The 27,493-nt window shown below is 45.9% G+C and overlaps 1 protein-coding gene across 1 annotated transcript in view; it reads left to right on the top strand.

Annotated features, from left to right (window-relative positions):
- The window catches only part of LOC142574183 (uncharacterized), an 86,570-nt gene that overhangs the window by 41,147 nt on the left and 17,930 nt on the right, over window positions 1–27,493 (top strand). The window contains exons 8-12 of the mRNA XM_075683333.1: window positions 390–491; window positions 1,374–1,472; window positions 16,964–17,014; window positions 20,256–20,354; window positions 24,424–24,456. Coding sequence (XP_075539448.1) covers window positions 390–491; window positions 1,374–1,472; window positions 16,964–17,014; window positions 20,256–20,354; window positions 24,424–24,456 — 384 coding nt within the window. The remainder of the gene's footprint in view (window positions 1–389; window positions 492–1,373; window positions 1,473–16,963; window positions 17,015–20,255; window positions 20,355–24,423; window positions 24,457–27,493) is intronic.

Below are 27,493 nucleotides of genomic sequence, written 5' to 3'. Positions count from 1 at the left end.
TTTTATAATGTTTGTTATTATGTCATTATTAACAACATTGATAGTTTACAACTCCACGGACAGACGGGAACCTCGGCCTGTCGTCGAGCGCTCTTTGTGAACTGAGAAAAATCTCAAATTAAACCGTGCTATAGTCTGCAGTTGAGGTCGAAATATTCCCGAAAAATAGCATAAATGGACAGCCTCACCAGAAAAAAAAAGCTCGCCCTGTTTTTAATGTAGTTGTCGTATTAAACATTTTAAGTAAACTTGGTAGCAATCGCTTTTGTATTTTTAACTTACGCAGTGCAAGTTGCAATATGTTTTCATGTTCATAAGTCTTCGTACTGCGGTGCGACCAATACTTGCTGATGTGTTTAGCACGTGCTTCTTCTTTCTGACTACTGCAGGAACTCTCAAGCCATGCCCAGTGCTCTGTCCTGCAAACTTCTCGTGCCACAAAATGCAACCACTCGACGAATCGCGGTGCTACGTGGCTCCTTGCCCCTGCGGTGAGTACAGCTACTTAACATTCCGAGTTGCTCAACGCTCACGAAGGAAGGATTACCACTATTTTTTTTTACGTACGGCACCTAAGCTTATTAGATTTTTTTAATGTCTCGAAAAGCAGTGGAAATTTTCGCCATTTTGTTTGATTGGCATAGCGCGGAAAACACCTTTGCCATTGCATAACTTAGAAAGACGCTGCATGTTAAATGTCTACGCTGATTGCCTAGAAGGACATTGCAGTGAAGGGAAGCAACACTTTAGTGTAGAAAAGAGGCACCAAATTGGCGAGTTGGCCCATTTTCACAGGGTTTGGGACATCGCAGGCCACAAGGGCCAGTGCAAGAGAGCAGATGAGCAAATGCTGACGTGCAAGTGTAAATAATTTGGGGAGAATAGTGCCTATAATACTTTGCAAATGAGGTGCGTGTTGTGAGCCAAATGCAAAGAAATAATTGGGAAAGAATGTTCAAATATTGTAACATTGAAATAGATGTTTTCCGCAAAATACTTTGAAATGAATGGAGATCTTCCAGATAAAAGGATCTTTTGCAAGTGCTTCTGCCACGTGCGAAGTAGCGGGTAGTTTCATGGTTCAGTTTGGTGGGGCCAGTCAGCGAAGCGACCTTAACAAAGGAAACGCCTCATAGCATGCTAGTAGCGGAAGCCAGACCATGCACTACTTCAGCGACGTTCCCGTGGGGTCTTTGTGCATTCGTTTATTTGTCAGATCGTCAATGAAGGCCACGGTGTTGTACTTTCATTGCTTCTGAAGAAAGATACAGTGGAAAGGCCATCGCCGTTTGTACCAAATATGCGCAATTGAAGCACAACAGCAGCTCGCAATGGGTCTCACCTTGTCTGATTTACTCGTCTATCACGCGCAGTTCGCGACTCTTGCCGCGACCCATGTCCTGGAGGGGAGATCTGCGACCTGAACACGCCGATAGAATCCGACGGATGCCTCATGTCTCCGTGCACCTGCGGTAAGCACTTAACGTCAGGGGTAAATCGCTCACTCGCAGTTAACGCAAATGTACCGGCGAATGTCGGGCCGTCACTTAGACCTTGCAAACGAGCGACCAAAGAGCCAGTAAGACGTGTACAACGATACGTCAGGAGACAGGCGGACCCGGCGGCTCAGTGTATATGGCGTGCCAGCTTCCGAGTAGGAAGGCGCAGATTCGAATGAGTTCATTGGGTCGTGAGAGTAAGCAACCCCGTGAGGGCGGAATATAAGTAAGCGCCAGCGCACAAGACCCACGGGCGTGTTATAGTTGAAGAATCACAGGTGATCAAAATCAACAATAATCCACTTCGATGACGTTCGGATGATCCTGTGTTACTCAGGATTGCTAAGCCTCGTTTAATAATGAGGTATAAATATTCGACGAGAACCATGGTTAGGTTGGCGCAGCTGCTATATTGAGCAACAATAACCTCGTAGTGAGGGGTAAAAAACAAAGGTGAACGCGCACGGCGCTGGCCTTGGTAATCCCTCATTGCAATTTGGACTTAAGAACGAGACGAGAATGCGCGCTTCCGCAGAAATAATCTTACGGGAGACAAGACTGAATTATTTTCTCGCCAGATAGCCTCGCAACCAAATTAGCCCTCAATAATAGGATGATGGTGGACAGAACGGGGTTTTCTTTTTTCTCAGGAAATAGAGACATTAAAACCTTAAGTGATGCCGCAAGAACGCTAAATTTTACCAGCCATTGTTAACAAAGCGCTTAACGGAGATACGGGATGTTTGTTGCTTCATTGTCTGTCTGGTTCACGTGGTCGTGTTTTACAAACAATCTATACCAACGGTTCCCCTCTTCTCGTTCACCGCGCAGATGCGACGTGTGGCGGGTGCTGACTTAGTCGCACGCCTTGGCTTGTATTCCAACCGAATGATAACTTGTGGACTCAAGTATCTGAACAGTCACGCAGCGTTCATTTTCCTGAACCATTATAATGACTAAGGCTTTCTTTAGCTGGTCAATATAAAATAATAACCGGAACCCACCTCCCAAATTTTTACCCTAAAGCGATTAGCATTGGAAGAGTGTGATGACACACTGTATTACCAGCGCAGGGACGCGTCATTTCTGAGGCGTGTATGCAGCCGCGCTCCTAGTTCGCGTTTCCCTCTGCACTCGTGCTCCACCTAGCCACGAAGCCGCGATGTCCACGCGTGGTGCGTTTGTGAATATACCGGGTGTTTCTACGAAGACATTAAATTTAAGTATAGACGTTATGAACTACAAGTACGGTTCCTTCGGACACATGTCATCAATGGTGGGGACCACGCGGTCGCGGATGATGCGTGGTAATTAGTCGCTAATTAACAAGAATTCACTATTTAGCTTCTAAACTTTTACTTTTCGCAGACACATCGTAATTCTCGTTCTGCTTACGTCACCTAGCAGCGGACAGCTAGCGCACTGCGACAACGAGGAGCACGGAGCCGCAGCTTCAATTTCCCAATCATGATGAGCCCGCTGAAACTAAAATATTTAAAAGTAATACACAATTTTTTCTTAATTAACGACTAATTTCCATGTATCGCCCGTCCTCCGGTGGTGGCCAACTCTCCCGGCAGGTCGCCGAAATAATGTCTTCGTAGAAATAACCTTTATTTCAGGCATTGGCTGAATATGTATCACGTAGATTTGCATTTTTAAGATACTTCATGCAATTTCTGGTGCCTCGGTCTACGCAGCTATCTATGTATCTAACAATTTTCCTACCAACATGAGTCAATGGATGTCCATGGTGTGATCGGAAAGAGACTTCGGGCTGCAGCGATAGGGGAGCTGGGTTCAAATTAGGCGCTAACTTGCGTCACAGGGTATGTGCCACTCTTCAGTGAAAATCAATTGCGACAAATCACATCGCCTGACTGCCGATGGTAATGAGATTAGCGTTCAAGCAATGTAGCGACACACCGTATTGCTCAAATCGCGTTTTCTTAAAATTTGTAGTGGTCATTCTGAGACTTCCGTCGCCTCGGCTATATGTGGCATATGTACACAGTCTCAAGTATCGACCCGTTTTGATATGACACTCGATTGACGAGGTCAGCCATGCAAATGACCACATGACCACGACGCAGGGACGACGATCGTATGACAAAGAAGCGATGAATGTGAATTGAACGAGAAAAGTGGTTGGACGTCGACGGCAGAACTGCCATTAGATGGCGGTTCTGAATGATGACGATGGAATTACGAGGACGGCACTAGGACACTGTGATGACGACGAGTGTATGGCGACGGCGTGACAGCAACTGGACGACCAAGCTGTAATGACAACAATGGCATGACCACTATGGCATGACGACGATGGCATGACAGCGAATACATGATAGCGACTGTCTGACGACGATAGAAAGACAACACTGGCAAATCGCTATTGAATTAGGACAGCGTCATTACGTTAGAATGACACAGAAAATATGACGTCGATGGAAGGACGAAGTTGGTAGGACGACGACGGTATGACCACAATTTGATTATGTTTCTTAAGCGATGATGGTGGTAAAACGACAGCATGACGACGACGGGACGACAACAATGGTACGACAACGATGGAATAATGACGATGGCACTAGGACACTGTGATGACGACGAGTGTATCACGATGGTATGACAGCAACTGTACGACCAAGCTGTAATGACAACGATGGCATGACCACTACGGCATGACGACGATGGCATGACAACGAATGCATGATAGCGACTGTCTGACGACTATAGAAAGACAACACTGGCAAATCGCTATTGAATTAGGACAGCGTGATTACGTTAGAATGACACAGAAAATATGACGTCAATGGAAGGACGAAGTTGGTAGGACGACGACGGTATGACCAGAATTTGATTATGTTTCTTAAGCGATGATGGTGGTAAAACGACAGCATGACGACGACGGGACGACGATAATGTTATGGCGACGACGGCATAACGACGTCGTCATGACGAGAGTCGAATGGTATGACAACTGCAGCATGACGAATGTATGTCGACAATGTAGTGACATGGAGGTCATGAAAATGGTGTGCGGACAGTGAGGTAACGACGAATGTATGACGACGATGGCTTCACGGCAACTGTATCGGAAAGACAGTACGACAACGATAGCGTAACAACAATGGCTTGACGACGACTGCATGAAGAGAGTCAGATTGTGAAGTTGAAATAACCAAGATGGAACTACCTCAGTGGCATGACGACAACGGTATGACAATGAATGAATGACGACTGCATGACGATAATGACGTGACCACTGCTCCATGACGGGAGGTGGATCACGAAGCTGGAATCAAGACAATCGAACTACCACAATTATGTCACGACGGCGATACAACAATGAATGCGTCACGAATAAGGACGATAGCGTGATGACGACCGCAGGACGACAGTCGGATCACAAGGCAGAATGACGACAATGGAGTTACCACGATGGTATCACGAAGAAAGTATGACAACCGACGCATGACGAATGTTTGACGACGACGACGTGATCACGACGGTAGTCAGGTTAGAAAGCTCCGACGAGGGTGTCGTCACCACTAAAATATAATTAGTTGCCCAAGCTACTGGACAAACTGGGCCGCTAGGTCGGCGTAGAAGGCATTACGACGACGCATTGAGAGTCAAATAACGAAGCTCGAATGCCTGCGATAAAATTGCCACATACTACAACATGCAGGTAACTAGTGGCCCAAGCTGGTTGGCAGCTTGATCCACTGGGCCGGCGTAAGATAGATAGATAGATAGATAGATAGATAGATAGATAGATAGATAGATAGATAGATAGATAGATAGATAGATAGATAGATAGATAGATAGATAGATAGATTGAAAATGACTGAAGTATAGAATGCAAAGCGCGTTAAAAATTTGGCACCCAACGATGACTGTCGATGGTAATACGTTTAGCATTGAGTCAATACAGCGACACAATTAAGTATTGCCACCGTCGAAGCAAGTTATGTATGAGGCGTGTACTGCAGCGGGACTCATCTCTCGCGCTTCCCTAAAAACACTTGGCGCCATCTAGCAGCGCTGCCGCGAAGCGGCTCTTCTCTGGCGCTTCTTCCTGAACACGCTACACCATCTAGTGGCGCTCCCTTGAAGTCCACGCGTCAACTCTGAGAAGTGTGGCGCGACGGTGCCTACGACCAGACAAAATCGTTCCCTCGCTTGCTGCGCACTCAGCTGGCACACACTCAGTGACGCAATTTGGCGAGACGCTCGTTTAAGAGCGCCCCATATCCAGTGCATTCTTAGCCCTGGTGGCTAAAGCCGTGACGTGAAAGACGCTTATTGAAAAGCGACACATACCCAGTGCACTTGTGGAGCAATCTGCTAAAGCGTCTGGTTGCTGTTCCCAAAGAACCTTTGTGAACTGGCTTAAAGACTAGCTCCTAGGTGCGGCAAACTAGAACTTGCCATTCCGCGTTTTATAGCTTCGCCCGTAGGCGCCCGTTGATGCGTTTCGCGCCGTCATCGTCGCTTGGCGTTCTTCCTCGGCGTAACCGAGCGAACGAGCATAGCGAATGATGAAAGGGCGAACGCAGAGCGTAGCGAGGAAAGAAAAACGCTGATATCGAAGAGAGCGCGACGATGGAAGCGGAGGCGGAAAGCGGAGGAGTAAAAAAAAGCGGCCATAAGTTGGAGTGGTCCCCCCTCGCGAGTGACGTCACGGCCAGGACGCCGTTCGCTCCGGCTCGCTCGGCAGCCGCGCGTGCGTGCTCCCTTGCATGATTGGCGTATTGGTGTCTCGAGCCGTACTTATTGAGAGATATGTCGTCCTCTTTATGTTGTCATGCCCGAACCACAGTTTCTTCTTCAAAACCGCGTGAGCCGAGAAAATTTGCGGTTTGCATATCGCAAGCTATGTAGTATTGAAGGGGTCTACTGGTTTTTCAATGCATATATGCGCCGTGTCTGTCCATAAATATTGCGTAAATAGAGTGTCTGCAAATTCCACACGGGATGTTGTGTGCGATGCTGCGTTAAACGCTTAAAATTCCTTTAGTACTTAGCTATGGGAGACATTACATTTTGCACAGAAGAAAAATCTTGCTATATGGTATCAACATTATAAATCTGTGTTAGCACATGCCCACCGAAGCTTTGATCATGATCCGTATTATTCTGGTGAGCTTTTACAGACAAATACGGCCATTTTCTTAATGCGTAGAAGGAAGAGTTAGGCGTTCTGTATGAAAAAGTTTGCAACTATACTTTTACTGTTCTCTGAAACAAGCACGTAGAACGTGCATTGCTAATGGCTGATAACACGATAGCGCGCCATGTATAGTATGTATATGCTTCACGAATACCATAACAGCAATCACCTGAAAGAAAAGATTCGTAATTAAGATCGAGAGCCAATCAATGGGCGCTAGGTATATCCTATCACTGTGGGTCTCATAGTGACGCTCAGCAGCTTTTATCGGCAATATGGCATACGCCTCGCGCAATGGCAGCAACCGACTGTCGTTATGGCGAGGCACGCATTGTTCTCGAAGCCGATCTGTTGTTTACTGTGTGGTCTCCTCGCTACGCTGACGGCGCTCACGCTCTGATATCGCGCGCGCCGGACGACCACCGCGGGTTCGAGCACTCCGAGCCGCTATGCATATACAGGGCGCCGCGTGCGCGCCTGCTCCAGCCCGCTGCGTGTGCCGACACGCCGCTGCGCGCGTGCGCGCCCCGTCGGCCCCAGCATAGGGGAAGGCGAGACCACGCGTGCAGCAAGAGAGACCCTAGGCAAGGCTCCCTAGAAGCCACAAAGAACATTTATTAAGCTGGGACTCATTACAAACACACGTTTTAACATCGCGTCCGAATCTGAAGCTAATTAAGACATAAAACATGGCCAAATGGTCGCCGGTAGCTGCTAACGGCGCACCGCGACAGAGAGAACAAAGAACAAAGAACCCCAGCAGTAAAAGAGGCTGCCTATCCTTCGGTCAGCGTCTGCCATCGCGCGCCCCACGGCATAGAAAATGGAAATAGAAAGAAACGACAGACGAACAGACGGGGGCACGATCGGAAGACGCTGCCTCGGGACATCGAGATGACGGAACAGTGCCTGCTCCCGCCGAGGCAGGGACCCCGACGAGCCGATGTAACCATCGGCCGGCGGCAGACAAATGGGCCCGCCGCCGGCAGAGAGGAACGCCTCGCACCTTCAGACGCCCCGATGTTGTGTCCCCGGGCCCCCGTATTGCGCGCGCGTTCCCGGAGCGCACGCAAGCAGGGCCCGAATCCCTCCAAAATGTCCGCCAATGGGTGAAGCCCATTAACCTTCCCGTGGGCGGGATGACAGCAGGGCGACAGTGTTTTATGACCCGCTGTCACCCCTTCCAAGCAAGAAGGAGAGGGACACGGAGCCCCCGGAAACGCAATTCAACGGCTCCACACAACCAGCGTGAAAGGCTGAAACCCCGCATCTGCTCTGTAACTTCGAATTGAAATCATGATGGAGTTTGTCACAGCGGCAATTGCAACGCCTACGGTACACTTAGGCATTGCAATTGCCGCCTTCGTAAGGAAAATTCCAACACCTTCTTCCTCACCACGTCTCGATTCTGCGTTGTTTAATTATGCAAAGTGAGCACTATTCGCTTCGTCAGTACTTAAAAGGAGACCTCGCATACCCGCCTCATAAAAAACACACCACAAACCTCACACGACTTCACTTTATTATTGAACTCAACTGAGGAATAATGATGTTCGTTTTGTTTGTTTGTTCATCTGTTTATTGACAAAACAACGCTCAAGAGCGGTTTGTCTTGGTGCCAAAGCAAAAGGCGGCACTAAAAGCCACCTGACTAGGCCTTTGACACCAGACAGCACGCGCAGCACACAACATGAGCGCAACTTTCTTCAAAACACACTGCAAAATGTCAAACACATACAAATAAAAATTTATGTGCAGAGTATCAAACACGATAAAGCAAGATAAGAAAGAATGACAGAATTAGTTGTTAACACAGTCATCATCAACAAGACACAGAACTATTAAGGCCAATGGACTACAATTGGATTTGAAGAGAACAAAACAAATGTACAACAAAATTACAACTGTTGGAGGAAATACATTTTAGTTAGTTTTCTGAAGGCAAGCAAGGACGGAGAACTCTCGATTGTATCTAAAAACGATGGATAACAATTCAGTAGGTTCGGAATTTGCCATTTTCATAATTGCACACCGTATCTAGTTCTCGTTTTAATCTTTACAAAGTTTTTATTTCTGAAATAATATGGTGTCTCCGTATTTGTATATGTATGAAAAAACAGCTCACGATTTGCTTTTAATTCGAGAAATACCAATTCCTACAAACGCTGTTTATAAACATTTCTATGTGAAGTATCCGGTTCTCCGCAAAGTATGGGGATGTATGATCACGACTAGATAGGTTTTGAATGAATCCTATACTTTTCTTCTGCATTATGTATAGTCGTTCCAAATTATACTTTGATGTAACCCCCCAAACTAGTAGACAATATTGTATACGGGAATGTACAGTACTAAAATAAAGTTGCCGTTTTAATCTTATTGGCAACAACGTCCGAAATCTATTTAGCATTCCAATTGATTTAGCAATGATACCTTTTATAAAATTCACGTGACTTGTCCATCGAAGATTTTCATAAAATATTACCCCTAAACACTTGTATTTTGAAGCCTGCTCTAATGTACATGATTTAAACGTTATAGAGCTATCAAGGTGAACTGGTTTATTAACGGATGAGAAGACAATGTATTTGGTTTTCCTAACATTCAATAAAATTTTATTTGCATCTAACCAGCAGGACAAATCTTGAAGCCATAAATTAACAGTACGAGTGAGAGACGAGAGGTTATTAGATGGGAAGAAAACATTTGTATCATCTGCGTAAAGGACAATGTCTGTGGTCAGGGAGATGTTGACAATATTGTTTATGTCGAGCAAGAATATTGTTGCTCCTAATATAGATCCTTGCGGAACTCCATAACTTATGAATTCCGTATACGACTGTACATTCTTAATTACAACGAACTGAGTACGGTTAGTCAGGTAAATACGGAGTAACTTAAGTGGATCCAAGTCCTCTTATTCCATAATAAGGCAACTTTGCAAGCAGTATGGGATGTTTAATAGAATCTAAGCGTTTGTTAAAATCTAGGAAAATGCCTATTGTATACAGTTGATTTTCTATATTAGTTACAATTTTTTCTCTGATGTTTAACAATGCTGACTCAGTCGATTTACCTTATTGAAATCCGTACTGATATTCGGATATTAGGTTGTGCTTACATAAATGCTGAGAAATTCTAGAATGTATAACTTTCTCTGCTATTTTGGAAAATAGCGGAAGTACTGATATTGGTCTGTAGTTAGAAGTACAGTCAAAAGGACCACCTTTATGCAGAACTGAAACCCTAGCAACTTTCATTTTATCCGGAAATATTCCTGTCAACAAAATAGTATTCATTAAGTGGCAAACTACGGTCGGATAGCAAATCTGAGACCGCTTTAATTGGGGCTGCTTTAATACCATTGAAACCACACGAAACATTACTTTTAAGACTGTTAATTATAGCAGCAATTTCAACTTCGGTAGCCGGGTAAAGAAATAAAGTTTGTGGCAAATTGTGTTCCATATATGTTTGAAAATCCTCACAGGTGGTCCCTTCCGACGCTCCAAAAGTCAAAAAGTGGTGGTTAAACTCGTTAGCGAGAGCCTTGCCCATCTCTGCCCATCTATTTTCATTTCTTGAGGGACGTCAGTTCGCGTTTTCCGTAGTAAGTCTTTGATAGTGCGCCAGGTTTTCCGAGGGTCATAATATATTTCGGCAAATTTACTAGCATAATTAAAAATTTTGGGACTTCTTAATATCTGAGCTCAGCTTATTTCTGATATTTTTAAATTCTGCAAGCATTGCCAAGTCTCTGTGTTTTACAAATTTATGGAAGAGTTTATTTTTTTCTTTTATTCGACACAATAGCTCTCGGGTTATCCAAGGATTTCTTGCTGTCTTACATTTCTTAACCATCTTGATCGGAAACGCGCGATGATATGTTCCAATAATTTTATCAATAAATCCATCATAGAGGTCATTAGGATTAGTCTCTTGCATTAATCTACACCAGTCTATCAACGATACATGTTGTCGAAAATTATCAATACAACTCGACGATATAGGCCTAACAGTAATGCTTGTAGCTATGGGTGTCACCCTATGCACCGAGCGTTTCGGAGCAAAACAATAAAGAGACATATGGTCACTGATAGCAGTAGTAAGTACACCAGCATTAATATCGCTTTTATCAAGATTTGTGAGACATAAGTCAATCAGAGTCTCAGAAGTGGCCGTTACGCGTGTGGGAACATGAATAACATTCGAAAAACCATTTAGCGATATAATATGGACAAATTCTGTAACTAAATCCGTTTGGTTTAAAATGTTTATATTGAAATCCCCTAAAATAATTACTGCCGATGTGAAAGATGAAAAATACTCCAACATTGGTTCAAGAAAGCGGTAAAATTCTTCTAAGGATCCAGAGGGCGGGCGGTAGATAACTCCAAGTGTGAATACGTTAGCTGTGATGAAAAGGGACTCAAAATCTGGATTAACAACAGAGTATTCGGGTATAACATTATATGAACATTCATTTTTGATGTAAAGCGCCACGCCACCACCCCTCCTGTTTTTTCTACATAGTGCCTCGCAAGTGTAGCCATCGAGATGTAAGACATCCCAGTCACAAGTAAACCACGTTTCACTAAACGCCAGTACATCGAAATTGTAGTGTACAGAAGACAAAAAGAGTGCAGTTCGTCCTCTTTATTCCTTAAGCTCTGCGCATTTAAATGGTAATAAGAAAAAGAACTTGATTGCTTCGGTTGCACAGATACAACGTTGCAGAAAGATGCGATATCATGATAACGGCAGGAATCCTTTGCGACGGGCATTGGAAATCCCTATCGCATTTAAGAACAAAGGCTTAACCACCTATACCATTTTTTCGAGGTTATGTTCGTTACGGATACGAATGATGTCATCGCCCTCGTCCTTACCGACAAGCACATGCCCATTCTTTTGCCACACAAAACGGTAGCATTTTTCTTCCGCCTTCTTTCGCACAAGCCACAGGAGATGCTTGTTGAAAGCAGTCATGTTTTCAAAGATACGCATGTTAGGCTTTTTTAACTTAAGGACAGAGCGGCTCTGTAACCACGCTTCCTTAAGGGTGGTTGAACGAAACCGAACAATTACAGCAGATTCTTTACCGGGCGGTGCTGGCAGTCGGTGAAGGGCGTCAACGTCGGAGCTCATTATCTCGGGCAGTTCCAGTGTTCGGGCCAGGTTGTTAATCTTTTCGAGCAAGTTTTCATTCTCAGTTTTTACAATACCGTGAATTTCAATGTTCAGGCGTCGGCTGTACTGCTCCAGGTCATTCAGTTGATGCTTCATTTGCTCAACTACTGGCGAGGTACCCGATTCAATGCGTTCTACCCACTTCTTCGGGGAAGTAACATCCTTCTCTTGTTTGTTAAGTTCGTCCATTTTTTGGTCGTACTTTTCAGACATAAGAGCGAGTGACGATTCAATGCCGGTCACTTTCGTGACCAGTTCAGGAAGGGCGTCTACTTTTGCGACAAGCGAAAGGAGCATGGAAAACTTATCGTTAAGCTCAGTTAGTTTGCGCTCAATGTTGGAGGCGTTTGATTCACCAGGGACACCATGCGCTTCTACTACTAGCCACTACACAGGTTGCACAGTTCCTAGTAGCTTTCAAAGAGTCCTTTTGTTTGCGGAATTTAGAGGCGCTAAGGCCAGAGCAATCTCCAAGGTGATAAGGGTAATCACAGGAAGCACACGTTTTGAACAAATCACCCTCAGACACTTGGTCATGACACTTTAGGCACTCTATCAAGCTTTCCTTAGACATTGCAGAGAAAACGGCAGCGGCAGCAGCAGCAGCAACGGTAGCACAAGAAATAACTTATAGTACAGAAGGGCCGAAAAGCAACCAACCTGCAAAGTAGTTGGGCAAAAATTAGGCAACGTTGAAGCGTGCGCTCGTTGCCGCTGCTGCGTGCGAAATGTCAGGGCCTCCGGTGGTCCGTTCCTTTATACGCTCACAGCGTCCGTCGTCGATGCTGTCGGTGCCATGCAACTTTCGCCGAGCCAGTAGCTTCTTATCCGGTCCGTAGGTCAGGTGACGGTGATAGCACAGCGGATGCTTCTGCAAAGTAGTTGGGCAAAAATTAGGCAACGTTGAAGCGTGCGCCCATTGCCGCTGTTGCGTGCGAAATCGACGCAATAGGGGATGTTGACAATATCCTTAACTGGATTCTTCAACACTACTAATGAATGAGGCTTCGGCTTCTTTCTGGCTGCAGGCCATACGGTCTAAAGGCATATTTCACTCAAACATTTGGGCCGAGCAGCCTGTGTCAGTTCGCCAAACAGGTTTTTCGTGTCTGTTCAGACATCAAGAATTACCAGTAAATTGTCCACTTGTCGAACGTGTAGCACGGAAAAGGGAATAAATATTGGTGCATTCCGTTCTGTACGCTGCAAACATTCCTAAGGCTCAATTACCTTTCCTTGAAATTACAGCCGCCTAAAGCTAACGGTGAAGAGCAGCCTAATTTTGAGAAGCAGTTAAAGAAGCAATTGGTGCTGGTAAAATCTAAACTGGAGTGTTAAGTTCTCGTGTTACTGTCAAGTGTAACTGTGAAGAAATGCAAAATTCGATATTGTACCATGAACTACTTCTCGTGAGCAAACATCTTTTAGCGGATTAAAATCAAGGTAAATGTTGCGGAAGTCATATATAGCCAGCGCTTGTGAGGTGCTTCTTGCATCACGTCAGGCATGATATGCTAACTGCATTCTTATGTACTGTTTTTGGGGTTGTGCTTTTAATATTCACGTGAGTTACCACTGTAAAGTGTAGATCCACGAACGAAAAACTCGCAATGGGCTGGTCTGAGCTTCTTCGGCTCGCACTGCAGCGTTAACTTTGAGAAATATGTTGTCGTCTAGGAAGTAAGTACTTTAATTTTTGCAAAAGAAGACAGTGTAAAAATATATTTGAGACGACCGTGCATAAGTATGCAAGCATAGGGAACTTGGGCGAACAAACGGAAACACTGCGGAATGCATATGTTGTCGTCTAGGAAGTAAGTACTTTAATTTTTGCAAAAGAAGACAGTGTAAAAATATATTTGAGACGACCGTGCATAAGTATGCAAGCATAGGGAACTTGGGCGAACAAACGGAAACACTGCGGAATGCACCCGGACACCACCCGAACTGCAGCAGACGGCAGGCGCGATGCTGACGTCATGATGATGACGTCATGCTGCGAGCGGCGCTCGCAGCGCCCCTATAGGTCGTTCCCAGGGCTAATGGCGAAAGTGTGAGAAGAAAAGCGTGGTGCCGAGCAAGACGGGCTCTGCGGCGATGACCTCTACGAGATGGGGCCAAAGTAGCGCACCGTCATCTGTTCACCGTTGGCGTGCGACGAGCCCGTAGTCCGATATCATGTACGAAAACAAAGCGCTGCATGAGCGGAGGCTTGTCTGCGGCGGCTTGCTGTGAATCGCGTTCACACGTCACCCACGCGCTGCCTCCCGCGACCTCCCGATTAGCTAGGCAGTCGCGCCAAACGTCACTCCGTTTGCAATGTACCGCACAAGACAGACTCTCCATGCCATTCAGTATATAACGCGATATGAAAACACGAATTGAGCTGCGCTAAAATTTTGAATCAGCGAGTATCATAATGGTCGGTGATTCTTTTTATTTGCTCTTCTGTTTATAAACGCGTACTTCACCGTCGCCTTATGCATCTTGTAAAACACACATTAAGTCTTGAAGCAAATCCCGACGAGTGAGCATCGTTCTTTCGAGATTCATGCGTGCGCGGCCGTTGCGCCATCCGCAATAGTCTCCCGCAATTAGTCGCATTCGCGAAGTAAGTTCCACAGTATCGGCACACGTCTCAAAGAGGAAGAGTTTCGGCGGCCGCTATAGGCTTCGGCGCCAAAGTGCTTGAACGCTAATGGAAATTAACGTCGGCATTCATCATGAGAGGGGTTCTCTCCGTTTTCTTCGTCACTGAAGAGCGGCACACACCCAGTGCCACGTACCAAGTGACCCAAATTGGTCCAGTAGCGGGTTTCAAATTAGGTTCTCTCAGCACAGCTGCTCAATGCTCTAACCATTGGCCTATAGATTACCCAGTGACCCAGGATCGCGGGAAAACAGTTACAGGTAGACAGGCAGGCAGACTCACAGTGCTGGTAAGTGCGTAAACTGTCTTATGAATGCAGATATCCTTACAGCCAAATATAAATTCATATGAAATTTTTTTTATGCGTATGCACTTTATAGACACACTATAGACATTACGTGATTAATTATTAGGGCAAATTAATGTCCGCACAGTCGTCCTGCGGGCCACGAGCAATAATTTGGACCCATGTGGTGAAATAATTCTCGTACATGTGGGTGCACGGCTATAAGAATTGAGGGCATAAAGGAAAATGTTCTTAAGTGGCCACGGCAAAAGAGATCTGCTATTGGCCGCAAAATGGAGCAAAGAGGCCACCTGGCGGGCACTGGTTGAACCACGGATATTAGGGATTGCGCCTTGCGTCATGTGCTACAACCTGCGTGTTTATATGTGCCGGTATGGCGCGCCATGTATCTAAAGACTGTTTCTTGCATGGTTGTAGTACGGCCTCAAATATTGGTGCGCATTTTTTGGCGATGCGCAAAAGCATTTAGGTGTGTGCTGTCATCTTTCCGCTGTTGTAAGTTCTAGTATCTGCACACATCGACCGCGCAATGTGTGATCGTTGCGCCCTCCATTCGCCGCAATCGTACCAATTTTATTGTCGCTTCATGTTTCGAGTAAACCACATAAAGTATCTTCCTTCGTTTTTAAGAAATCAAGTGGTTGCAGCGACCCGTGAATGCCGCGATTTTGCGACTTTTCGCGATGTGTTGCAATTGCGCAATATCTGTAATAATACGCAACATTAACAAGGTGGCGTGAACATCACTCATCAGTAAAAAAAAAAAAGGGAAAAGACAGAATTGTTAGCGATCACTTATTATGGCGTCGTGAAACGGTAACTGCACCATGATTATTGCGATCCTTACATAACCTTCGTTTAGTGGTTACGCGGTGGCCTGAGGTGTTCTTTTCATGAGTGGTTGGGCGGGGGGTGAAGGTTGGGTGAGGTAAGGTAATGAGACGAGGGCATGACTCGCAAGTAAATGAGGGACCTTCGCGCTTTGACTTGCTGTTGCAAAACAAAGTTGATATGTAGGGTATTAGTGGAGGTTCATGTGTGACAGCAGCCCCTAAACGGAGGACGCCATATCACTTAGTTTAAAGGTCATTCCTATAATTTCCTGCTGTCACTCTTCAGTGTGGATTTGTTAGCTTGACAGAAAACAGCGATCATCATTACCTAAAATAAAACAACCTGATGATATTGGCTTCTGAAGTGTTACTTTGCGCTGAACGACGCAAGGCTAGTTTTGCGCTTAAGCGTTTTAAGTGTTACTGCTATCAAAATACTCTCGTCTGAAACAACGTAGAGATCCTGCGGACGTGCTGTCACTCGCAGTGACCTGGCTTGTTTACTTCAACTCATTAACCGTCTGCATTTCGCTGCGAATTAAAGTAAAGAGGAAACCGAGATGTATGCCTGCATATGATGAGGAAGTGCGCATTACCTTGCTGCTTTGACTTCGTTGTACCGAGATACTGACATTTTTATAACCAGTACAAGATTCCCAGAGAATGTGGTAATAATTATGGTGTACAGCAATTTTAGTAGAATATGGGAACGCCAGCGAAACGTGCACAAACAGCCCCAAGGAAGTACCGAAACACACATTGTTTGGCCTGAGTGTCCATCGCCGCTTGAATGAAGCGTTCAGCTTCTTTCAGGTAAGAGTAAGTTTTCGATGCGCTTCGTGTGAAATTTCGGCATTGCAGGCTCATATGTTGCCATCAAGGCATTTGATTACCGTAAAATTGGACTTAAATCCTTTACACCAAAGTTCCGCCGTTTATACTTCATCGTGTGCCGCCAACCGCTAACGCGGCGACGGTGCTGCCACCTGTAGCTCCCTCTCATGGGGAACACTGAAGCTTAATTTGCCTATCTTTTTTGTAGCAGCTTGTGGGAATCGCACCTTAGACTGGAAATTATGTACATGTAGGAGCATTATTTTATCGCTTATTTTACCTACATTGCGCCAGCGCACGCAGCTTTAAGTTTAGAAATATTGCGCTGAACATTCATACCAGCCTGACCGTTTTCCGAGTCTAAGAAAATAACCCTCCCCCCTTATGCCCAGCACATCATTTGCTTGTGTTTTCTCTTGCCTGCTTTACAACATTCTTTCTTTTCTTTTTTTTGCTTCTACACTAAATATGCAGTTCCTCAAAGTGGTCATGTGCAACCATCAGTCACGACATCTGCGCCAGTAGGTAGGTACCTACCAGATGGCTGCTATTTCATCGTCCTTTTAAAAGGAGATACTTCTTTTATTCTCTCTTTTTCTGTAGCACCGCTAACTATCGTCTCAAGGGGCCTGATATTGGCAAGAAGCGGAGATTACTGTTAAAATTGTCTGTTTCTCTCAAAGGCGAAGCATTGAAAGCAGACAATGTTTAGCGTTTTGTTGGAGACGTCTCAGAAGGCTGGCTGGAGCCCCTTGATCGCGCCATTCCTCGCCGTTAGCTGGCGTGATGCGGAGCACCGCTGGCGGCGCTACAGCCCGACTGCACTGGAATGGGGGACTGGGTGCAGCGGATGCCTTAGCAAGCACCGAGGGCGATTCAAATACGCTGAAATTGAGCCGGTGCTTGCTCGACGCACCATCGTTGTTGCGTCGTGGACATTGCTTTCGTCGCTCTTTATCCATTTTATTTACCACAGAGCGGCGGGGAGTAAAATCAGTGTTTCTGCCACCGAGTATCAAAAGTAGATGCAGCATAGTGAAACGCCTGTCAAAGCTCCGTACAGCGGCGGTAGGGTCCCCGACGCAACAAGCGTGTGGCCGGCGCGTAAGACGGCTCATTCAGCTGAAGGCGGCGGTGGCGCCACCAACTTTTCCATAAAAGAAGCCTCAGCGGGGAGCCCGCGCTGGACCTACTTCCCCATCTAGTACATGCTAATGCAGGTGTCGCACTTCCATGGTGCACAAGATGAGGCCGAAGGGACACCGTCGGCGTTTGTGAGCGCCCGAAGATAGGATTCGGTGCATTTAGCCCGATATATCCTGTCAGGCAGGAACACTAACGTATGTGAAACGCACGCGTTCATGCCAGCAGCGGAAGCCAGAACGTCGACAAAAGCCTACTGAGTGGATCGTGACGGTGCACACACTTAGTTCCGTTCTTTTCGCAGCCTAACGCACTGCATGTTTCTGGAAACGTAACGCTCGATGCGCGTACCGCGCATGCGCGCCAATGCGGTGACAGCACAACGGCGCCGGCGCCGACGACATGACTGCTTCTTAGTGGCACACATAATTCCTATGACAATAATGTATAATACGACGCTTAGAAATTGGCGCTATCGTCGACGTCTACAGTCGAAGTTGAGCGAATTTAGAGTGTCATGCTTTGATGTGCAGAACGAGAGTTGCTGAAAGACTCATAGATGTAGTCGCAGCTTATAGCGAAATAAATCACACGGTGTGACTTCTTCAACATGCTTCGCGGCCAGAACCACGCCAATCGATTCATCCATTATGCAGAGGTCACATGCAGAATGCATGTCGCTTTCACATTTTATCTCATTTCGTACTTGGCGCCGTGTGCAAAATATTCTTGTGCCATGTGGAATTTTCGAAACAATTTACGGAAGAAATTTTCATTTACGGGAGGTGTGGTTTAAGCACAGGAAGAACTCCTCATTTATTGAGAGCCTTAACGTGATCATAAACTGGCAAGCTTAAGGACACCTGGCCCAACACACCAACACAAGAAAAAAAAAAAAAACACGTTGCTCCGCGCTGCTACCCAGGGATGGTTTCCGTTGCTTGCTGGTCCACAAGCTTTACGTGCGAGTACGCGAATACATGTGAAGCAAACATCACTATTCCCATCGTAACAACAATGTCCCATCGAAGGAATAGCAATGCCCTTGTAGTCCGTCCCCCAAAGCAGAATATTCTCTTTCGCAACAAGTGAGCATATAGCCAAATTTCCGAGGTATTCAACAAGCGTATGGTCACATTTGTTTCCAAAATGAATACACGAACATTAGGCGGCTATTGACATGCTTGACGGTTTTCTTATGAAATGTCCACAGCGCTATGGGCCCTAATATTAGATGCGGGTAAATTGTGCGCCTTTGAAGTGAGGAGTCGAAATGATGAAGTCTCTGCACTCGGTTGAGTTTCTTTGTGTTCAACCATACAGCATGCTCTACATATCGTTGTCGCGAGAGATCTATCTGTTTTTGTAAACAGAGACAAAGTAAATGTATCGGATGCACTTTTCCCATTACTGATGCGACATTACATACGCCTGTAGCTTATTCGGCATTTTTAATTTTCTTTTATGGCTATGCAAGCACTCCAGTATCACGGGGTTCATTGCGTGAACAATAAAAGGTTATGGCATCGAAAAATTCAATTGGTTTGTCTGCATGCGCTACTTCTATGTTGGCTGATATTTTTTTTTTAGACGACCCTGAGTAGTGTGTTCCTGAGCTCCATCACGTCAATGCACTTGCCGCAACTCGGCGGCCCGAAACAATCGAGGACCGACTCTTTCCGTAGATCTCCGTTCAAATCACGCACATTGCTTGAGCAAGGCGGCTGAACAATTGTAGAGCGGAACGACGACCGCGATAATTCCATTCGTGGCTCAGACTGCGGTTTGTAACACCGATTTTCAGTGGTCGAACAACGGCGCCGGATAGCTGTTCCCGCTCGCGATCACGGACGCCTGTACACATTCTGCACGAAACGCGAGGTGTCGCTGCGAGCCGCGGTTCCACCTTGGCATGATGACGTTGCACTAACGGGGCATAAAGCCGCGCTTCTTGTTCGACCGCTTTACCCCAGCAACAGGTCCGGTACGTGGCTGGCGAGTTGTAGTCTCACTTTGAAGTAATAACTCGGCTCCCCGGGAAGGACATTAAAGACATAAGCCTCAAATCTCTTTTGCACAATAATGCAAGCTTATGATGTAAATAAGAAAGCGCCGATGGTCAGTCGCAATGAAACAGCGTTGAATTTACCACAGCTGTATGCAACGCAGATGAATATGCTGTAAAACATAGCAAGGTGACGAAATATGTTTTGTTTTTCCTTCAGTAATTTTGCTTCAGAACGCTGCATTATCTGTGCAGTACAGAGTTCTTTCTGCTACCTAAGCGGCGATAAGGCTTGCATTGGAATTCAATACAAATCGAGCACCTGACAGTTTTTGTCATTGCTGCTGTGCCAATTGAAAATCACGAAGTCGGCGGTATCCTGCTGGCATACAGCCTGTGGCTGTGAAATTCTTCTATGGAACATTGCGGCTAACAGACTTATTCAAGAAGTGATCTTTCCGGCCAACCCCCCCCCCCCCCCCCCCCCCACTTCCAAGGTTCTTCAAGTACGTTCAAAAGTGCGACAAATGCTTTCATTATCGCTAAAGTGTAGAGCGTGATTCTACGTGTAGTTGAAATCAGGAATCGTGAAATAACGCAAGCTGTACTTTTTTGCAGAAATCTCGCGCACAGTGGACTCAAGTACGCCGGACCACTCGAATTCTTCACCGACGCCCGGGTCAAATGACGCCACACATTCTTCATCTGCGGTGCACGGTGAGTGATACGTTTAATTGTGGTGTTCGTGTGTTCGTGGCAGTGTTGCGTGCACGGTCACGTGACACTCGTGCACGGGGCGAGATGTCGCGCCGGTGGCGGAACATGCCGTGGTGTTCCAGACCTGATGATGCTTCTGATAATCGCCGGCAGATGACGACTGATATGGCAATGGAATTCAGCCGCCTTGTCTGGTTTCTGGCGGGAGAAGTCAAGAGTAGAGCTGTGTGATCCAGCGTGGTCGGTGCGGTAGTCATACTGGCGACGAGGTAAAACTGAGCTTACGTTGCGGTAGGTCAGGGTTACATGTCTGCGCACGCCTCTTTCGGTATGCCACATTTCAACGGCTTTTCGTCGGAGTCGTGGATCGGACACCTGCAGTTTTTCTTCAAAGTGAATGGCATTATCGACCCCACAAACAAGGGCCACTTGCTGAAGCTTTGTGGTGAGAACTTCTTTTCCTTTAGATACCTCCCGCAATCCGTTAAATTGCTGATTTACAACTCACTTTTTTTCAGTCATCTAAATTACGGCTGCCTCGTATGGGGGACAACTTCAGCCACAAATATTCAAAAGCTGTTTGTTATCCAGAAGAAATTTCTTCGTGTCATTTGTAATAAGCCTCGTGATTTTCATTCCGCTCCTCTTTTCAGCGCGCTTAAAACCCTTAAATTGCCTGCCCTAATAAACCTGCGCTTGTTGACAACCTACAGAAGATATGAGAAAAATATTGGTGCCCTCAGCTCTCTCGCTAATCTCACAAAACGAGAAACCCCCTACACAACTCGAGCTCCTGAGACTTGGTGTGTTCCTCAACTTCGGACTAATTATGGCCAGCAAATGTTATGCTACTGGCTGCCCAGTCTACTCAATGATCTTACCAGATGCAATATCGATGTGTTGACTTGTTCCGCGAAAAATCTGCGTGATATGTTCCTCCAATCTTGACTGTGTACCGTTGTACTTAGTGATCTTTTGCCCTTAGTGCTTTTTGCTCTTCTCTCTTTTCTTTCCTTCTTTTCTTCTCTTTTTTTTCCCCCTTACCGTTTCCCACCTGCCCTGCTGCTGCCACTGTAAACGGAACCTGGGGCCAGTCAAGCTGCTTCTCCGCAGCTTTTTTCCCCTTGTTTTTCCGCCACAACCATGTACCTCCTTGCTTGTGGAAACAAATAAATAAATAATAAAAAAAATTATGGTATTACGTCTGCTCTAGTACAGCCAAGCACGCCATGCGCGGTTAGGTACGACGGAATTGCCGCAGCAATTGAAGAACGCTTTCACCACAGGCTGTTCGAGCAATGTTCCAGAAACATGATAAGTGGCTGGATGAATCTTGTGAACAACTGCGTAATAGCGCTATGAAAGCTAACTACGTTGTAGGACTTCGGTCGACCACAAACGACAGCAACGACGACGCTTCGGGCAACGACAACACCGACGTGAGACGGGAATGTTGCGTCAGCGTTGACGTCAACAACTACATGAGGGGCTTTGGTGGGGATTTCCACAGTTCCATCATTGTAAGTGATGATCCGCGACCGGCTCGTGCGTCGTCTACGTGGCGCAAACCACCAGCCAACATTTATTTGCGGAAAAAGATCTGACTTTTAAAAAGGCTTTTGATCTCGCCGTTCGCGCCGATTTTGCTGTTAATCAATAAGTGATGGTGAGCCTACCTGAAGTTAACAGGGCTTCCACGAATTAACAGGGCTTCCAAGAGTGGAGCTTTAGGAAACGCTATAAAATCTGTCCAATCAAGCCAATGGACAGCTCGTGAGCGATCCTGGCGCTGTTATTAATGGCGCCGTTCAAACACATGCAAGTTGTAGGTAGTCTCGTGTAACCACTGTCCAGGAAAAGGACCCTGGAGAAGGCGTGCATAAAAAATGAAAAGAGCTACGAAGAAAGTCTACCAGTGTAATATTTTTCAAAAGTGACTGGAAGAACGCTGGCGACACGACAAAATCGTGCAACAGCTGTCATGCTCCGTGACCTCAACGCTGTAACAGGGGAGTTGACTGCACCGAAAATTACGTTGTCAGTCTGTTTGAATGGCAGAGCAGTGACTTTGGAGGTCGGCTCAGATGCGGCTTGCAGCGTGGCCAGCCATATGACGTACATTGCGCTACCAGGCTAACGAACCCGCCTCAGCTTGATACGTAAGGTGTTCATCTTCGCACATAGTCCGAACAATTGCTTAGCCGGTGTACTCGGATCTGCCACGGTGAATGGGTGCCTCAAGTACAAGCCAAGCAAGTTGCATTCGCTTGTAGTCCAATGATATCATCGCAACCTACTGGGACGCAGCTGGCTATAAGTTCTGTAAAGGCAGTGACTGTCACTCACCGTACAACCGGTAGTGTCAACCTGACACAGATGATTTAAAAATATCGTTTTGTCTTCTATGAAGAAATCGCAGAACACACCTTGGCGCGAGTGCAGCTGGAACTAGCCGAAATAGCGAAGTTCAAGCTCTTGAACGCACTCCCTGTCCTATTTGAACTGCGCTCTGCAGTTGAAGCCCTGATCGAGAAGTTTGCAGAGTATGGGATTTGGGAGAGAACTCAAAACTCCGATTAGATTACTCAGCTCGTGTGGGGACGCAAGAACGATGAAAATCGGCGTGCCTGCAGTGACTACCGCAGGAATGTGAACGAAAGTACTAAAAGGCTTCCTACACCCTGCCCACAACTGAAGATGTGTTCAACATCCTGCCAGGAGGCAGCGTATTAATTGGCTTTGAACACAGCACAAGCCTACCAGCAACTACATGTCAGGTCAACGACGTTTGATCTCACTATATAAACAAACACACCCTAGCAGCATCGTTTGTGAGCTGCGATCACTTTTTGCGACATTTGTCATACATCGCAAGGTAATGCCAGTTAACGAGAGAGCATTTATTTCTGGGGAAATTCAATAACTCTGTAGGAACAACGGAATCCGGGCCGTCAATTGTGTGCCCTCTCACACCGCAACAAATGGCCAAGCGGAAAGATTTGCTGGTGAACTGAAGAAAGCAATAACCCGAGAGACCTCATGATTCCTGAACCTAGAGTTAAGCGATTCTTACTTCGGCCACATATTACGGCCTACCAAAACAACTGGAGTTACACCAGCTAGAGCTAAGTCAGGGCGCGAGCTGTGGATGCTCATTGATCTCCTCTTGCCGAAAAATGTAAAACAGCTGACAAAAACAAACAGCTGCCCAAGAACAGAAGGTTCCAGCCAAAACTCGTCTTGGTGAAACAATTCGGAAAGGGCCCTGACGAGGGCCGGTGTATCCTCGTGAATCTTTTGAATCCCCGATCATGGCTTGTGAAGTGGAGCACAGCCCCTGGAAACGACACCTAAATCAGCTAAAGAACCACCGAGGCGATCTACCCGCAGACGTCGAAGCATCACCGAAACTGGCGTAGGAAATAGACTCACCCTCACACGCTTTCTCTCATAGGGAACCTCACGGCGACGCTGACGGCAGAAATGCGCCTGGAGTGTCCATATAATCGCTATCGCAATAAAAACTCTCTCTTTGTAAAACTTTCTTCGTATTGTTTTTGGGCTTGTGCGCGTCGTTCCCTTCTTCACAAGCGTGGCAGATCTTAGATCACAGACCAAATATGAGGGCGCAGAGAATTAACGGTTATTGCTACCGTTGCTACAACGATGACTAGATCACGTTTGACGTTGTTGTTTTCTCCTAGAAATGTGGAGAGAACGCATTCATGCCAAGGGCAATTTCCTTTGGCATAATTCGTCTTTTTTGAAAGGATAAAAAAAAATACTTAGTCTGCTGTTTCACTGAACCGTACATGCGAAGAGAGAGAATTTCGCAGGGCATCGAGCTCAATTTCCCCTGATGCTCCTTGCCTTCGAGCCTAATGTCATGCTTTTCATTACATAGAAAGTGTTCCAAAGCACCAAGCCTGCCGGCCACCGCCTTGTGATTCTGGTCGTCTGGCCGTCTCACAAATGTGAAGCTATTGCAGCGGCAGCCTTGACAGCTAGGAAGCTGCTCAAGGTTTATGAGGATGATTTTCGTGCAACTTGTGCTTATCTTCATTTTCAGTGAGACGCGCTCTTGAAGTCGATGCCGACAAAGGTAAGCGGTTCCTGTGCATTAAACTACGTACTCTCTGAACTATTGCTTGCGAAGCACCAACCGCCAGAGGGTGGCTGGAACAATGAAAGTTTTCGCGAATCCTGTCCTTTTATATCTACCTTACTCATATAGACGAGGCAACATTTTTCTGTTGTCATTTGCTACATGTGGAGCCTATCCTTCAACGTGTAACAGACATCAAACAAAATATGTTACATACTTGCTCGCAGTTTTGACGAGGGTGCTCGGTTCTAGCGTGATGTCGTGCTGTTTCTACAAATAGTCAGAAGGGTTCATTATCATGATTACAAGGTTGCGTGTAATTCTTGGCTATAATCAAACCTGGCTACACGAATTACATTGCCTTGTCGTATTTCTGACCAAAACTACTGTCTGTCCTTCCGCAGTGTAGTATGCTCGTAAAAGCTTTTGGGTTGTTTGTGGGGTGCAGACTGACATTATGCTCGGATGATTTCTACTGTGTAAAGCAGGAACTTTATTTGCATGAGAATTAAGCACTACGTGTAAATATGACCAGCCTAGTCAATATTTCGACATTTTTTACCAATGGGCAATAGCTCATCACGCGGGGAGCACATAGACAGCGTGAAATGTTGTTGTAGTGCAAAGAAGGAAAATATTAGGCACAAAAAAGTATTTTGTATGTGTTTCACTGACTGGTTTGTACGTGGGAGACAAGGTATCCTTGTCTATTGGACAGAACCCGTCATATGAGTCTCTGTTAGAGCGAAGAGAAATGTTGCACGCCTAACGTTCGGTGACGGGAAGTCTATTGTGCAAAAACAATAAAAGCTAATAATATCACGTGATTATATCTTCATATATGTTTGGTAAGACCTACACTGTGCCCGTCGCATCTGTATGATACGGCTATCTATAGAGAAATCGTTTCGAAAGCTTGCCCCAATACCATGCATACGCTGACGCCATGCGTACGCCCGCATGTCCTGTGACGACAATGTATTGACCCTGGAATTGAACTAGGATCATCCTCAAATTAAAACGCAAACTGTAAGGCACGGCAAGGCACCCATGAATGGGGCTATACTGTATAGGATCGTAATTGAAAGAGAAGAGTGTCATCCACGTGTAAGCACGAAGTTACAAAGGAAACCCGTATGCTTTTTCTTGGTAGCTGCGTGCTACAGTCGCAGGGACCACAATTTCGCGTTTCCTGAACCTTCCTACGCCTTGGCAGCTTCCCCAGAACTGATTAATTGAAAAGAACCTTTTAATGCATGGCACCTCCTATGTTCCCAAAATGTAAGTGAAGTCTGAACATGTGAGCCTATGGGCATGAAAAAAAAAATGTTTTGAAACAGTGACCGGCACTCTCTTCTTTTCTTTCTTTTTTTTTGCAGATTGTATACAAAATACAACAGTACTCTCATTCACTTGCCACAAAACCTTCCATTTCCTGTGTTTATATTTTGCCGGTACATAATTGTGTACGGAAATGTGTAAAGCGAAACGGGATCAGTTACACGACGCAACATTGCCAACCAACGGCTGCAACCTGTCAGTTTCCAATTTATGGGACGTCTTCTTTTCATAGCTTCATTTTGGGAATTCCACCAGGCTACACAGAAAGAATATGCGGATGCATCTGCTTTGAGCGCAGGCGTTAAAAAAAACAGTAGAGGCCCTCGTGAGGGTTTACAGAACAGCCCGTATTCATGCTGCGAATTTAAAGCACGCTCGCTCTTGGTCATTTCTTTCATACTTTTTCGCCCAAAATATCTAGTCGTTTTAGGATGGCGATGGCGCACGGTAGAGTTTTCAGGTGCCTCGGTGAATTCTCGCCAAATGTCTCTCCCGGATAACTCAACACAACGCCCGCGATTTGCCCCAACAAAACCTTCAGTTCTTCAGAAATTTACCCGAGACACCTCCCATGACACTATTCAACGAATTAAACTTAGAAATTCTTCGTTGAGCAGGATAAATCTTCAGCAGTTAAGACAGCAGGTAATGGATGGCTTCTGTAGTCAACCAGCGCTTAAGCTTTGCCGGAAAACTGATGACGACAATCATTATTTATTGGCATCTCATTTGAAACAGGGCGGCGAAAAATACGCACCTTGCCTGGTTGAGTTAATCAGGGGCCGTATAACGTAAAACTATTCCAATATGTTTTTACTCCAATCTCCTCACGTCACATTTGCGTAACCGTCAACGCAAGCATCGGGCGGTCACCCGCAAGGTTGCCTGAACAAACCAATCAAATGTTCCCCTCGTTCATAGGCGGTCACTTTTGTTTGCTTGAAAAACGAATAACATTGCCTGCACTGAGCGGCTTGTCTTATCTAATTGGCTCACAAGAGGCGATGAGCATGCTCAAGTGGAGAGGGATCCGTTGGGACCGAGCCGCTGCACTGAATATCGATAACCGGATGAAGAAGGTTGTGCCGGCGTCTGCGATTGGTCCGCTTTCTCTAGCTTGCCTTGCGGTGGCTCGTCGACAATCGCGGCGGCATGCAACGAAATCTTAAAAATGACGCTAAAACGGATCCTAAGCAAAGATGAGTTGACAGAACGAAGTCGTAAACGTGCCGAAAGTTCGCAAAAAGTTTTATTTCACTCAAATTAACCCATGCTCTCCGGCAGGGCCGAGTAGCCAGTGCCGGAGCGATCGGCGGCAGCCATATTTTATTCCTTTCGGAACGGGGCAGCCTGCGGCTATTCAGAAGAAAATTGAGCTTTGTTCGGCATGTTAATGAATCTTTAACGCGCACGCGTCACTTTGACACGGTAAGGTTTTGCGGTTTTGTGACGTCGCGTGAGAGGCAGGTTAAGTGGCTGCAGCCCGAAAACTTTTGACCAATAGCCGAGAGCTAAAGGCAAAAAGGCGTCGAATCACAAATAACAATTTTTCTTTTGTTCGGTAAAATTATACATAATCAGTTTTTATACGTCATATCAGATGGGGAGCTAAGGCGGTTTTCGTGACGTCGCGTGACAGGCAGGTGAAGTGGGGGTGGTGCAAAAAAGTTTTTGACTAATCGCGGTGGGCTGA

The sequence above is a fragment of the Dermacentor variabilis genome, chromosome 3, assembly GCF_050947875.1.
Source record: "Dermacentor variabilis isolate Ectoservices chromosome 3, ASM5094787v1, whole genome shotgun sequence".
In the NCBI taxonomy this organism is placed as follows: Eukaryota; Metazoa; Arthropoda; class Arachnida; order Ixodida; family Ixodidae; genus Dermacentor; species Dermacentor variabilis.
Note: the sequence above shows the minus strand (reverse complement) of the source record. Positions and strands in the feature narration are given on the sequence as shown.